This window comes from Cibotium barometz, chromosome 23, assembly GCF_041138505.1.
Source record: "Cibotium barometz isolate CiBa-2024 chromosome 23, ASM4113850v1, whole genome shotgun sequence".
In the NCBI taxonomy this organism is placed as follows: domain Eukaryota; kingdom Viridiplantae; phylum Streptophyta; class Polypodiopsida; order Cyatheales; family Cibotiaceae; genus Cibotium; species Cibotium barometz.
Genome location: NC_141068.1, coordinates 54,152,038 through 54,168,061, shown reverse-complemented (window position 1 = coordinate 54,168,061; position 16,024 = coordinate 54,152,038). Strand labels below are relative to the sequence as shown.

Below are 16,024 nucleotides of genomic sequence, written 5' to 3'. Positions count from 1 at the left end.
AACCCATTTCACCTATATTTAGCTGAACGAGGTCTTGTTTTCAAATGCTTAGAGCTTAGAGAAAGGGGCTTCAATGCAATTGGAAGCCTTGCGAGATCAAAATAATCACAGACTGTAGATAATTTTAGCTTAAAAAAACTATCATTAAAGACCAGGCATAGTTTTTGTCCAGGACTAGAGCCATACATAGTAATATTCTTGTGCTCGTTGTATCCTTCATGGTTCCACCAAACAGAGGGAGAAAAATGATACACATCAGACCAACAAAAGCCTAACTCTATGCAGTTTCGACCACCCGATTACTTGATTTTGAACTAGGCTGAGTCTCTCCTTGTATTACCACTAATAGCAAATAACAGTTTTTAATAAAATATCCATTCTTTATCCAAATAGTTGATTTTTATACATATATTCTAATTATTAAAAAATCTAGACAATGGCTTTTACTAATTCATTTGTGTTCAGCTCATTCACTTTTAACCTTAACGTTGGATAATTTAGAAATATCTCTACTCATTTTCTATATCCAGCTGACAGTTACAAACAAATCTCCAAATATTCTTTTATTTATGAACACCTAGTAGTGCCTTCAAAGTAGTCACTGGTAATGATTATTTCGGCTCTGAAGACACCTTATATTTTCTTATTTTGGGACCGTTTCTTTCTCAACACTGAAAACACAACATATTTTTTATGTGATTTGTAGGAACTTTTATCTCCCTTCTTAATAATTTTATATTCTCCTTAGATCTGTGAATTTTGGTAACAGAGACCTTTCCACTAAATAGACATATTAGCATAGAGATGTAAGAAAACACTACAAATCAACACAAATGTAAAAACGAGGTTGATTTTATTCTTCTTCTTCACTCCCCATATTTCCAGAGTGGTTAATTTAAAATATTGTTCACTTATATCTTTAAAATATTGTTCTATATACTCAATGCATGTCCAAGAAAGGCAACACTTTTAATGAGTTGTCTAAGGATAGTGAAGGGATTGAGAAAGAGGGTGAAAGGGAGCCGCCAAATGCCCAGGTACATCATTTGTTGCTTCAGTCCATATGCTGTAATTTAGGGTTTCCATGTGTTTTCATTTCAACGAAGGCGTTTAGCTTGAAAAAAAAAAGCCCAAAAACAAGTCGCGCCGACACGACTTGTTTCTGGGCAGAACACATTAATTAAGCAAACACATGAAAAAAGGGCCGTCGCGACCTGTATCTGGGCTTTTCTTTTCATGTGTGCTTGATTAATTTCTTTTTTGGTCAAGATTGATTCTTACAATAAAAAAAAAATGCCCAGAAACAAGCCCCATCATCGGCACAGCTTGTTTCTGAGCATTTTTTTCTCAATGTAAGAATCAATCTTGACCAAAAAAACACATTAATCAAGCAATTAATGTGTTTGGGTCAGGTTGAGCTACCCATGATCTTAAGCTCCTAGCTTCAAAAATGGACTAAGGCTTTTTCGTTTTTGTCATGGATTGATGGTCATGATTATGGTTTCTAAATACCTTAACTGATGGTCATGTGTTTGCGCCATTAGTCCTTTAAACACATGAAAAATAAATGCCCAGAAATAGGCCGTGCCGGTGCGGCCTGTTTCTGGGCCGGCACGGCCTGTTTCTGGGCATTTTTTTTCATGTGTTTGAAGGATTAATGGCCATGTCCTTGATTTTTGAGATGAATTTGTTGGTAGGAGAAGTTGAGTTGGGAAGCGTTGAGTGAAGACAACCCATGTGTTTGCACCATTAATCCTTCAAACACATTGAGAAAAAAAAAGCCCAGAAACAGGCCACGCTGGCGCAGCCTGTTTCTGGGCATTTTTTTTTCATGTGTTTGAATGATTAATGGCCATGTTCTTGATTTATAAGATGAAGTTGTTGGTGGGAGAAGTTATGCTTTTTGTGATCTACTCTTGAATGAGCTTCTTGTAGGTGTTTGAGTTTCTCTTGTTGGTGGTGAAGGATATGTCTCTTGTTTTTCTTCTCTAGTAGGGGGGAGGTTAAGGTTGAGTATATTAAAGAGTTAAAGCTTTCCATAGTGGGATGGCATCGAATAAGACCTTAGTATGAGCATATGGGCATAAATGATCTTGTCGGTGCTAGTGTAGGACTCATTGGAGCTCCAATTCAAGTGAATGCATTAGCCCAAACTGTGCGAACGGACTTGACCATGCTGGGAAAGAGCTTTTGGTGGGTAATGAACATGAGTACCCCCATCATGGCCACTAAGCTTGTAACTTTGAGTGTGTCAAATTTTATCCCTTTGTTGTTCATGCCCATCGGTCATCATCATCACGAGATCCTTGATTATTGTGGGGGATTCCTTCTAGCTATTGAATTTTCTCAAGAAATGGTGATGGGGAGATGGAGAGCATTATGGACGAGGTCCTCATCAAGGACTTGCCTCTTTATATGCCATCTGTCATGGCATAAAAACTTCACACGAGTTTTTATTGTGATAGGTGTCAATGAAGTGGTGGAGAATATCTAGACCCCAGAGTCATCATAGTGGTTGTGTTTCAAACCTATGTTTTTGTATCTGAATACCATGATTATGTTTTCTTTTAAATATGTAAGATTGATGGTCATGTTTTTGCAAGATTGATTCAACACATGAAAAAAAGGCCTAGAAGCAAGGATGAATGGTCATGTGTTTGCAAGGATGAATGGTCATGTTTGGTGGTGCTGCATAGTTGAATGGTTATGTTTGGAAGGATTAATGGTCATGTATTTTTTTTGATGTGCAGACAATCCACCACTAGTGGCGGGGGAAAGCGTACCAGGAGAGAAAGGGTACAAGCAGTTGAAAAGGAAGGGGAATCTCTTGCAAAAGTTAGCTTGGACCAAATTAGTCGAGTGGTGGAGACTAATTTTGAGGGTATTCAGGATGATGCTGGAGAGGAGGTTGACAGTCAAACAGTGACTGACTCTTTTTTGGGTAGCTCACATATGTGGCTGCTATTGATGATATTATCATAGGCAACACTCAAGAAAAGAGTGGTAGCACTTTACCAAGTACCTCTCTTAATATTGTGGATGAGTGGACAGGCAAAGAAGCTTTTTTACAGATTGTGCCTTATGTGATGAGATCGGAGGTGCCTTCATTGGAGGACAACAAAGATGAGAATAAGATTTGGATTGACAAAGGTGAGGAAATCATGCAAAAAAATTAGATTGTTACTTGTTTTCAATGTCCTATGATCCCTTTGTGCAGACTTATTCCCTATGCTTGTGTTCGGGGTTTAAGGGAAGATGTTTCTGATCTAAAGATTGCATTTGTCAAAGAGGGATATGTGCTAGAAAAGGGAGCATTTATAGTTTCTTTTTGGACATGTGAAAAAGAGAATACCTATGTGAATGATGAGATTACTAGTGGATGGGATGCTATTTGGCATGACATTAACAGTGAGTTTGAGGAGGAGGTTAGAAGTAGACCATAGTTGCAAATGCTTGAGGGTAGGATGTTTTATGTGGGGTAGGGAAACCATCGTACAGTGGCTTGGACAACAGCCCATCAAAGAAAGATTTTCTCAAACAACAGCAAAGCACCATCGTGTACTATGTACGATCATTGATCCTACACATGTGAGCAAGATCGCTCTCTTGGCAAGCCTACAAAGGATGAATTAGTAAGTTGCTTATAAATTTATGTTTGAGATCTTGATCATGTGGTGTTTTACTTATTCAAATTGTAATTATTTGTGGTCGTTTTTTAAAGCTTGAATACTCATGCTTTGGTAACCACAACCTTGCGGGACAAGATTGTAAACTATGCTAACATTAGTGCTGCCAATCATGATGATTACATGAAAGATTTGCTAGAGAGAGGTAGAAAGTTAATTACTTTGATTAGAAAGAAGAATACAAAGGGAGCTGAGCCTTAGTACCCTCTTACTCGTAGATACTTAGGCAAGCTTATTTTTAATGTGAGTATTTGTTAGCTTAAGCTTTGCTCATGCTTTGCTTTAAATTATCATGTGATGAGATTCGATGTTATGTGAAGGTTCAAATTACTCAAGCCTTAAACAAAAAGCTTGAGCAAGTGCGCTTGACCATGGGAGAAGATGAGGTGAGAAAAATTGAAGCTAAGGAGATATAGGAATTGGCCACGAGATATGGTGACCGCATAGGGAAGGTAATTTGTCGTGTGTTTTGTAATGGTGAATTGCATGACTATTGAGTTTAATATAGTGTGTTTCTAATTATGTTTCAAGACAATATTAATTTTGGACATAGTGTATTAAGAATGATTTCCATTTGTATAGATCCTTAACATTATTGATCCTAAGCATGGTTGTGCCTTTGCCAAGCAAAACACTTAAGAATTATCGGTCTTCAACACATGTGCAAGAAGATGAATATAAATGTGTGTATATATATATACACATTTATCTTCATTTTCTTGCACGTGTAATGTATATATATACATGTGCAAGAAGATGAAGATAAATGTGCACACACACACACACACACAACTATGTGTGTGCAAGAAGATAAAGATAAACGTGCACACACACACACACACACACACACACTGTGTGTGCAAGAAGATGAAGATAAATGTGTGTGTGTGTGTGTGTGTGCACACACACACGTACACACACACACACGTGTACACACACACACACACACACACGTACACACACACACGTGTACACACACACACACACACATTTATCTTCATCTTCTTGCACACACATACACACTTATCTTCATCTTCTTGCACATGTGTAGATCGGAGAAGCTCTCAAGTAATGTAAGCTAAATGTAAGCAATGAATTAAGCAATGTCCCTCTCTAGGTCATGGGTAACCGATACATAGGTCATGTGCCCGTCTAAGGTTTACAACCTTTACAAGAGATATTTATTAGTGCTTATAACGATGGATGACTCTAAGTGCATACTAGGGGTAACAGTAGGTGCACTATCCATAGAGTTTTCATGTTGTTGTTGAATGATTTGATGTTGTAGGTACATTCACGCAACTCATGGTGGAAGATTTTATGGGTGAGATGAGGACTTCCACACAAAGGAGGATTTTCTTTATCCATTTCCAACGGTTTGGTGCAAAAAGAACTCCTCTAGTTATTAGGTCCACCCACAAGGAGAACAGGGAGGAAGAGAACAATAACAAAATGATTGCAAGCATGTATGTATTAATGTGACATGAATGCATACGTAGGAGTGAACAACAAAGACTTTTAAGAGAGAAGATTGGATCCTCTCCACCATGTCCATAAATCCACATTTCAATTCTGGAAATCCTAGATCATAACCAGTACTATTAAAATAGAATCAACCTTCATTATTCAATTATAACTAAGTTTAATTACTATAATAAAACATAAAAATTTAGTGCTTGGCTTGCTTAAATAGAGTAAATTTGAGATATTCTTATTATGTCTATACAAGCATATTCCACTCAAGATTGAGATATTTTATGATTCAAGATCGAACAACCATCACTTGATGCGAGGACAATCATGAGGGTGAATTCCAGCATCAAAAGATTGTGTATCTTTGTTCATGAATTGATGAAAATCTCGAATGTTAGGAGCAAATGCCAAAATAGCCATCATGTGTTAAAATTGAAATCTCTTAATATGTTGATGACCAACAAAACCTTCAGTTTGACCATTCTTCTACAAGTTCATACTTTCTATGGTTTTAAACACCCAAACCTTGTACTCGAGTTCAAATCCACACGTACCAATGGCACTAGTGCACCTACCTATGAATGTGGTGATTAAGCCCAAAAATAATCTTCCATGAAATAAAACTAGCTAAAAAAGAGTTTTCTGAAAATATGGAGACTACTGTGATCATATGAACATGATGTTCATGAAAAAATATTAAAGCCCATAAATGAGTAACACAGAATCATCGATACCTACTCATACACCAAGATTTGCAGGCCAAGACAAACACCATCACACCCAGATATCAGAATAAGCAGAACAAAATTGCACGGATTCCCTGCCAATTTATCTCACGATGGCTGAAAGGGATGAAAATGCGAATAAACTCAGTACAGCTAAAGAGCCACCCAGTATGTAGGCTTCAGGGGCCCTTGATGTGTAATATACAGATAGCTTCTTGAAACAAAATTACTCCCAAATAAAGGCTGCATCTTCCCAGGACCACCTTTAATGAGAGGGGGATATTTCTGAAACCTTATGTGGCTGCATGCAAGCCTTACAAAGCCAAGACATCCACGGCTGCATCAGAAGCCGAGGGAAAACCTACTTAGTAGGAACATCTGTAAGGCGGCTGGACCGAGAGATATTTGAAGGCATGCTAACCATTGCTCTTTGCTGCAAATGCCGCATGCTCTGTTCCATGCTTAGCTGTACCATCTCCGTCAGTATTTTCTTTGCAGTGACTGTGCCAGGTTCTGCATCATCCACATGAGAGGCGATGTCATAAACTATGCTCTCCAACATGCCTGAAGCTGAAGCACACCTTGGTGACGGAGGTGGATCTCTCAATAGCTGCAGGAGGTTTTGAGCCTTCTGTTTAGCTCCAGTCGTCCCCTGCACTGTAAGCTCCAACAAGCCCGGAATAGCCCCTTCTTGTAGAATAGCCTGTCGGTATTTGCACCGGCTGCTTTGGCACATGGTAAGCAATGCACTTACAGCATGCTCTCTACTCTGCAAAGAGCCCTCTTCCAAAACTTCCACCAATGCTAGCACGCCCCCTTCCTCGTTGGCGATCGCAGACCTGCCCTCCTCAAAAACTGTGAGGGATTGCAAAAGCTCTGTGGTCTTCTCAGCTACCTTTGAAGCCTTTTTGCAGTCCTTCAACAGCAAGATCAATGGTGAGATGGCGCCTGCTGCAAGAATTGGTACCAGATTGTCCGGAAACGTTGATAAATTGTATAGAGCCATGATGGCATCCACCTTGCCTTGGACACTTCCATATATGAGCATGTCAACCAAGAGAGGGGTTGCACCTGAATCCCCAATTATAGGCTTATTTGCATCCGATGCAGATAGTGTAAGGACCACCACGGCTGCTGACTCTCTGAGGTTTGCATTTTCAGACCGTAATAGTTCCACCAAAGAAGGAATAGCTCCGGCCTTCACAATCTTTACCTTGTTTCTGAAAATATGAAAACAAGTTAGCTGCCGCTCACCATATCCAGCAAATAACAATCTTGTCAACTCTTGCTTCTGCAAACCCTAGTGGGGCAAACTATAAAGAAGGAAAAACAGGGTTCCTTATCTTTCATCAAAAGCAAGAATAGAAAATTAAGCACGGGCGGACACATGCACTTGTCCACAGCAAACAGGTCTTTGGGGGCTTTACCTGTCCGTTAGATGGTTGTGAAGCCAGCCTGAGCAATTTTGCCCACGGCCACATAGCCTAGTGGTAAGGGCTCCCACGGAAGCCCCTGGAGTAAGAACCTTCCTAAGGTACTACCATGCTGCATCATATGTCCCACCACAAGGCCTACCCTACACGACCCACCCACCCCCCCCCCCCCCCTCCACACACACACACATGTATGTGTAGCACCGAATGTCCTTTTACTTTCATAAGAAGCATTTTGTGCAAGTTAAAGGTTAGCAAGATTGAGGCAAAAAAAAGGCCCAATCAAATTGAGGTTAGGAGTTTACCAATTGGGAACATAAAGTAGATTAAGAAGTCCATAATATAATCATCAAAATCAATTAAAGTAGCAGATTGAGCACCAAACCTTTCATTGCTAGTTGGCAGATTGTGGCAACATACCTTTCATTCCTGACTGCAAGGTTGAGGAGGGCCTGCATGGATGCATCTTGAATCTCCGCAGAGGAGGAGTTGAGCATGGAGACAAGGGGGGTGATGGCCCCTGCAGCTGCTAGGTAGGCCCTCCTCTTGGCTGAAGACTTGGTGAGCCTCCTAATCTCATAGGCTGCCGTCAGCTTGGCCTCCACAGAACCATACACCAGGGCCCAGAGGACCTCCTGCAGCCCTTGCTTGGTGGTTACACTCAAAGACTCCAAAGCTAAGGTCTCAAAATCCTGCTCCAGATCACCCTGCCCCATGGCCATCAAGCAAAGATAGGGGTTCTCAGACAAATTAGTCTTTCTTACAGTGTCCAAAAGGTTTCCCAGACAGACGAGGGCTGCCAGACCAATAGAAGGTGCTTATAAACAGATCAGGATACCTAAGACAAAGTAGGGTTCCTCAGAGGGCCAGGTTTCTCAAACAGAATAGGATCTGCGAGACAGTTAGGGTTTCTCGGATAGAAGCCGTACAAGCGCTTTGGCTTTTGGGCTGTGGATTTAGTTGTCGATCGGCCATAATGAGAGAGGATATGAGGACAGCAAGCTCTCAGATGTTAAATGGGGGGTCGGGGGCATTCATTGATGCGGAGCTCGAGAGATCGGAATTGATGAGAGGAGAACAAGAAACAGCGCAAGAACACAAGCTTTTGCAGAGCCCAAGAAGACCAAGTTGCCATTTATGCATTCATGATATCATGCTCTCTCTCTGCCGCGAAACCTGATGATGTAGAGGCCCTTTAACCTGACCCTCGGTTAACTACCACCAGGGGACCTTTTTACCTTGGGTAACCTAAGATGCTTGTTGAAAAAGCAAGCATCCAAAGTTGGCCAAGTGGTAGCAATAAAAAACAATTCAAAAAACGTAAAAAGCAGGTGCACTCTAAAGAAGCCTAGTTCCAAGTTCTTTTACAAGGATACAAAAGCAGGCGCACGTTAAAGAAAGCAGCTTGGTTCTGTTGGCTGGGTAATCAACACTTAATGTTTTTATTTTATTTACCAGAGACATCATTACGGATTGAAAGAATTACAGAGCAGAATACAGATAAAGACTGAAACATCATACCATGTTAAGATAATAACTAATCATACAACTACTAAGCATTGTTTCTCATTGCGTATCCCGCAAGACTATTTTATAGGAATACAAGGATAGATCTGAAGCGGCAATTGCCGATTGGAGTAATATCCCACCGACTAAATACTATAAATGGAAATATAAATGAATGACACTTATACATTAACACTTGGCACACCCGGTGGGCCGGCCGTCAAGACGAAGAGAACCCACATCAGCTATCTGTAAAATCTGCATCTTCATTAGCATCCGAGTAACCAAGACCCCTTTTATTTTTCGGTGTGCGATAAAATTCCTCTAGAGAAGCTGCCTGGGGATACTTCTCCTTGTAACGCACAAAGGTGTCAATAGAATAGGTAGAATGAAAAGAGCACCAATGTGAAATGTTGTCGATGTATGTAGGAGCACAGAGCCACTGATAATCCCAAGTGACTGTGCCATCCAGCCCTACATGCATACCCTCTAGTCATTTGATGGGGTGGGAAGAAGAATCTCCTTCGGGAGTACGCCCGGGTGAAGGAGATCTGCTAGGGTGAAGGAGATCTTCCAAGAGGGGTTCGTCCAGGAGCACCAACAGCACCACCAGTAGAATACTTCAAAAGAAATGAATTAATATTATTCCAATTAGCCGGCAAACCGGGCAGAGGTGTGACTAACAATATCCATAAAAGAAGTAATATATTATGCCGCCCAAACACAATCTACATGAAGTTCTGCAGCACCTGAGCCTAGTGCGACTGGTGGGATATGTCTGGTCAACATGCGATTATGGGAGGTACGCTCCTTTTCGAGCAAATCAGCAAGCTGTTTAGATCGCTCCTTCTCTTCTTGACGAGCTTGTTGCCAGTGCGTCGGTGTGTCACCATCAATAGATTTATTTATTGCCTGGGATTAGAGAGCTTGTATGGGTCTTTACCTTCTGGCTTTGCTCAATGAGCCGTTTGCTCAGCATCTCCTGATCCTCCTGATGAAGACAACGTATTTGTGCAGCCTTGTCAGTTGTACTTTGCTCCATTTGAGTAACGAGGTCATCTTTTTCCTGAGTAAGCTTTTGGTATTGAGACCGGAGGAGCACTAACTCAAACATTGATTGTTTGGCCTTGTCTTTATGAGACTGGACCTTAGTTGTCAATTTCGCCAGTTGTTGTTTTGAAGCTCCTTTGAGGAGAAGTTGTCACAGCATCAGGGGCTTGCAACTCTGCACCTTTGCTATTACTGGCACCATCCAAATTTTGCTGGAGTGACCCATGAGGTATCAGAGCTAAACAACGTATGGGTGGGCGCTCCAAGGCCACCAGTAATCGTTGAGTCATGTCCTCATACAGCTGCTGCAAGTCTGTTGGGCCTCTCAATTGCCATTCATCCCATTCAGCTGGCGTAACCTCATAGAGGTCTTCCTCCGTATCATTGTGAATGGTAGTGAGGGCTTCCACTCTAGCCCGCAGAGCATGCTTCTCGACTTTGTCTGCATCTACCGATTGTCGCAAAGAATTGATCATATCTAGGTAGGTCCGAACAACCTGTTGTGCATGCGGACATCTTCCTACGTTGTTAAGGCTCACCCTAACCCTCCTTGAAACACATTCAAAAAGAGATAACCTGGTGAACCGCAATTGTCGTTGAGGATCTTTCCAATGGCCGAGCTCATAACCCTTGAGATCTCCAAGCTCTAGAACTCCTTGAGAAGCAATTCCACCATGTCTCCCGCGAGCGTTGTCACACCGTCGCGTTGCACTACGGGTCCTCGTGCCTCCTCTCACCTCTCTTCACTCACATACACTCACTAGCATGCATTAGGGAGAGAGATTAGCAACAAGAGCAAGACTCAATTGCACAATGGGAGAGTATGTTGTATAGAAATTCACTTATATACACGGCCATAAGTGTTCACACTCACTTAAACTGTGGCCGACCGGGCACTTTAGGCTCTTAAGAGGCCTAATGTTATTACAATGACTAGTCTCATAATATATCCATGAAGTACATCACTTAGGACTTCATCCGAAATTGCTACCACACGCTCTTGAAGCAAAAATTGCCATAAATACTCCATCGCACCATTACGCGCGCCCGTCCAAGTTGTAGCTTTGGACACTATTGCTTCATATCATGAATGTATAACCCTTTGATGTATCTACCGCGACTCCTTGATGTAAGATAATGGCAGTAGCTCTTGTTAATCCTAGAATTGGATTAACATTCCCCCCTTCCTGAATGACGATCGCGTCCTCGTGATCGTGTTGAAGACTTTTGTGTGGGGAGAATGAACAAGCTTTGTCGATGGCTTTGATGTTTAATGACGTTCAATGGTCTGCGTTCCTCCGGAAGGAATAAGAAAAGCTAGTTAATGAATAAAGAGGTTAATGGAGTATTGGGAATTCCTAACGGGGTGGGGGGGTTTTGCGAATGATTGCCTATACATCATTAAAATAAATACTAAGTGGAGTTTTCTTTTGGGGTGATGTGGAAGGTTTGGGGCCCTCCTTGACTTTGGTTGGCGCGGAGGCTGCAGGTTTGAAACTTGTAGGCATTGTTGATGATGATGAGGTTAGAGTCTCTTGTTGAGTGGTTGTCGATGACAAGGCCTTTAAGCATGTGGTTGTCTCGTTTGATGAGGTTTGTCGATGAAGATGCATAGGGTCTGGGGCCTTTCCTTTGAGTTCCCTATTAGAGATAGATGGTTTGGTTGTGGGAATTTCTTCAGAAATAGATGTCGATTGCGAGGTCTTGGCATCGAACTTCGTAGGTGAGGATGGGGTTGAAGGAGTAGAGGCTTTATTGAAGTTGGTTGTTTTGACGCAGATGGTAGGTCCTTGTGTAAAGGGGCTTTTGTGGGAGAGGCTTGTATCCTTTTGCGTTCAGCATCATAGATATCCATTAAAGTTGGATCTTCTTCCTCATAGTAGAGGCTTTATTGAAGTTGGTTGTTTTGACGCAGATGGTAGGTCCTTGTGTAAAGGGGCTTTTGTGGGAGAGGCTTGTATCCTTTTGCGTTCAGCATCATAGATATCCATTAAAGTTGGATCTTCTTCCTCATAGTATGGTACTGTCAACTTTTTGTCATTGACCATCATGATGACTCTATCGCTAACAAAGCGCAGTGGTGCTTGGGCGCAGCAACAGTCCATTTATGCCCCAAGATTAAATCTGCTTCCAACACATACTCAACCACAAAAAACTTGCAAGTGAGGGGGTTAGTTTCAATATACATTGTATGTACCCCAGGCATGGCATGTTCAAGTCTTGTGTAAAGGTAATCCTTTCAGGATGGGCCGTAAGTGTTGATTGACCTAACAAATCCCATAGCTCTAGGGTTATGAGATTGTGTTCTTGTGTTGGATAAAGCTGTGCTTGAGCTGTGGTGATTTCATTTTCAATTTCCAATCCAACCAAAATCCTAGGGATCTTTTCAGTAAGATATGTTGGAGGTTCAAGATCGTGCAAGGTTTATTCCTCCTGTAATAGCAATTCTACATTGCATGCAGGAGTGTTCAAGGTGACTGTTTGCATGAATTCATCTAGTGAATACAATGATTCACTTATCCAAGGTCCGCCAATGATGACATCATACTCAAGGGAATCTAGGGTGACATGAAATGTAAATTCCATATCGTCATCGATTGTTCGAGTAGTGTATCTAAAGTAACCTGGAACTTCAATGTTTTGTTCATTGGTTCCTTTTGCAAGACTATTGCTTGTCGGGGTGAGGTTAGGTTGTCCCAATGACACCCAAGTGTCTATTGTCATGATGTTATGACTTGCTCGAGGACTAATCAATGCGCGTTTGCGCTGAACATCATTGCCTGTAGGGAAATCCAACCATACCATGATAGAGTCTTCCAAAGGAACCATGGGTGTTTCGGTTAGTGTTTCAGCTTCAGATCTTGTGTCTGTTTCATACTCCCATTCACTTTCATCCTCTATTTGGGTCTCAACTTTTTCAAGAGTACCCAATGCGTACAATGGCACACTTGGCCCTCTAACAATTCTTAATGAGGACTGTTTGGAAACTTGTGAATCTTGACATTCCTGGTTTATGTAGCTCGTTATGTCCTTGTATAACTCAGGTTGATCCATTAAAGGTGCAAGTGTTGATATGATGCTGGCTTTATCATGAGAGAAGAGCATTCCTTCGAATGAGGTTTTGAGAGACTTTTTTAATCTTGTAAGGGAATTATCGAATTCCTTACGAGCTTTCTCAAGCCTATAGTTCGTACAGTCTGTTTCAAATGACTCTTTTGTAGAAAGTATGTTTTCCTCTTGAAAGGAAAAGCGGTACTCCTCTAGGCTTTGTATCTTGGTTGTTGTTTTAGGTTTGGCATTATGAGGCTCAATCACAACCGGTGACCCTGTAAGCCATTCAACCATGCTAAGCATGCACTCCTGAGCTCGTTTTTTGCGTTTTGCATATATCATGTGATCATTATTATCCATTTGGGACAGTTGGGTGGGTTCTAGTTTCTTGATTGGTCTATGTGGTGCAGTGAGCGAAGAGTAAGAACTTTTCTCATCCTCACTTAGTGATGTACTAGAACTTGTTTCATTCTCAGACTTCCTTTGGTTTGTCAGTTTTTCACTATGTTTACCCATGCGACGAGATCGAATTTTCTTTTGGGTTTTTGTATCATGTGTCGCACATATGGGTGTTGAAGTTTGTGTGGTAGTCTTTGATGTGGATGGTTCAACATCATGTATAGTTTTTGGCTTTGTATTGTTTATTTCTACCAACTCCTTTTCCATGTCTTTTACTTCGACCTTAGTTTCGACAGTTTGTTGTCCTTTGTTTTTCTTGGGTTTAGAAGGTTTTGTTTTCTCTTTTGGGTTCTGTTTTAAAGCATGTTCTTCTACCCATGTTGAGGTATTGTCTTTTACACTCTCTTGACTATTTGTCATGCCTTGGCTTGTAAGCGTGTAAGCACATTCAAGGGCACCATGGCCAATTGCCCATTTAGTACACTTAAGATATTAAGAGTTGTATTTTGTGAGACAAGTTGCATTGAAGCAACTTGTCTTGGGCAATCTTGGAACATGTGATCAATGCCACACTGTTCACACATTGGTCGTAAGGTGTTAGTGACTATGGGCATGGAAGTATTCCAAACTGTGCAGTCTGCAACCTTGTGAGGTCCACGACGATAGAAACACGGAAGTGTTCGATTAACTGCCTCCTGAGCAGTTTCTACCCTTTGGACTATTTCTGTTTTGTGCACGGGAGGTTTTGAGTCCATCGTGGATGAAGCAAGACACTTTTTAGTATCATGGTCAAAGGTTTTACAATAGATGCAGTATAGAAAAATAGGTGTCCTTTATGCACAATGGGGATTGGGATGGTCATAGTGATTGCATTCAACACAAGGCATTTTGCTTGTCCCTTTAAAAGTGGAAGGTATTGGCATTGGTACTACAAGTTATGATTCATCAAGCTCAGAAAGCCTTGATGAAGAATTGGGGATTCCAAAAATAAGAACTCCAGGTGTTAGGAATGACAGGTATGTGCCACCACATGCTCGCTAGAGAACATGGAGCTCGTAGTAGTGAGCCACAACCAGTGAGGAGATCACAGAGAGTGAGATACCCAGTACACAGAGGTTGACATACAGTGGTTACGCTATGCATTATGCATATATGACATCAGTGGTAAAGTATGTAGAGCCTTCATGTTTTGAAGAGGCTATTGGCAAGGAAACATGGGATAGAGCCATGGATGAGGAGATGGATGCCTTGGTGCATAATGACACATGGGATTGGGTGGATTTGCCAGATGACAAGAATGTGATTGGTTGTAAATGGGTTTACAAAGTGAAGTGTAAATCAGATGGTTAAATAGAGAGGCATAAAGCAAGGTTGGTTACAAAAGGATATTCACAGACACATGGTTTGGATTATGATGAAAAATTTAGCCCAGTGGCTAAGATGGATACAGTTAGGTCTGTGATATCTATGGCTGCTTCTTGTGGATGGAATCTGTTTCAAATGGATGTGAATAATGCCGAGCTACAAGAGGAAGTATTTATAGAACAGCCACAGGGGTATGTACACCCTAAGTATCCCACACATGTATGTAGATTGAAGAAAGCATTGTATGGTTTAAAGCAGGCACCACGAGCTTGGAGTGACAAAATAAGCAAGTATCTTATGAGCATTGGTTTTCATGTGGGAAACTCAGATTCTTCACTTTATGTGAAGAAGACATAGAATGGATTGGTTGTGATAGTCATTTATGTGGGTGACTTGATTGTGACAGGTGATCATGGGAAAGACCTTAAGGATGTGAAGACATCTTTAAGCACACAGTTTGATATGAAGGATTTGGGCAAACTCAGATTCTTTCTTGGTATTGAGGTGATCAGGACATTTCATGGTATATGGCTGGTGCAAAGGTAGTATGCCTTAGACATGTTAGCAAAGTATGGACTGACAGGTTGTAAACCTATGATGACACCTTTGGAGCAGAATATGAAGCTTATGGTTGATTTGGGTGATGAACTGGAAGATGTCACCATGTACAAGAAAATGGTTGGTACTCTTATCTACTTGACTATTACGAGGTCAGACTTATGTTATGATGTGGGACTAGTGAGTCAGTTTATGCAGAGTCCCAAGAATCCTCATTTGGATGCTGTAAGGAGGATTATGAGATATGTGAAGACCACTGCCCATTATGGTCTCAGGCAAAGAGTTGAATGTGTATGGTTACACAGATGTAGATTGGACAGGAAGTTCATATGACATGAGATTTACTAGTGGGTATGTGTTTAGCATTAGGAGTGCTACAATGAGTTGGAGTAGCAAGAAGCAACCCACAGTTGCCTTATCTAGTACAGAGGCAGAGTATAGAGGTGCAACTATGGTCGTATGTGAGGTGATGTGGTTGAAAAAGCTGCTTGGTGATTTGGGTCAACATTGTGATGATGGAGTTGTCATACACTATGACAACATGAGCACTATACAGCTGGCTAGTAACCTTGTCTATCATGCGAGGACCAAACACATAGAGGTCCATTATCATTTCATCAGGGAGATAGTGTTGGGGATGGACATATTGATTTGTCTTATGTGAAGACAAATGATCAAGTGGCTGACATATTCACTAAGTCACTTGGGAAGGACAAGTTTGAGTACTTTCGAGATAGGCTTGGAGTACGAGAGATGGATATGATAAGCTTGAGGGGGA

General features: G+C 41.3%; 1 protein-coding gene and 1 long non-coding RNA gene across 2 annotated transcripts; one reads left to right on the top strand and one right to left on the bottom strand.

Annotated features, from left to right (window-relative positions):
• Nucleotides 1-920: 920 nt before the first annotated feature.
• Nucleotides 921-5,293, top strand: LOC147626097 (uncharacterized). Its single transcript, XR_015268828.1, has 4 exons — nt 921-1,037; nt 2,751-3,632; nt 4,007-4,138; nt 4,975-5,293. It is a non-coding gene; the product is annotated as an uncharacterized LOC147626097 (long non-coding RNA).
• Nucleotides 5,294-5,825: 532 nt separating this feature from the next.
• LOC147626096 (U-box domain-containing protein 45-like) lies at nt 5,826-8,488 on the bottom strand. Its single transcript, XM_086817655.1, has 2 exons — nt 7,738-8,488; nt 5,826-7,104 (listed from the first exon to the last, which is right to left on the bottom strand). Exons 1-2 carry the CDS (start codon nt 8,037-8,039, stop codon nt 6,246-6,248), a joined length of 1,161 nt encoding a protein of 386 aa, XP_086673781.1. The 5' UTR covers nt 8,040-8,488; the 3' UTR covers nt 5,826-6,245.
• Between the last annotated feature and the right edge of the window lie 7,536 nt (nt 8,489-16,024).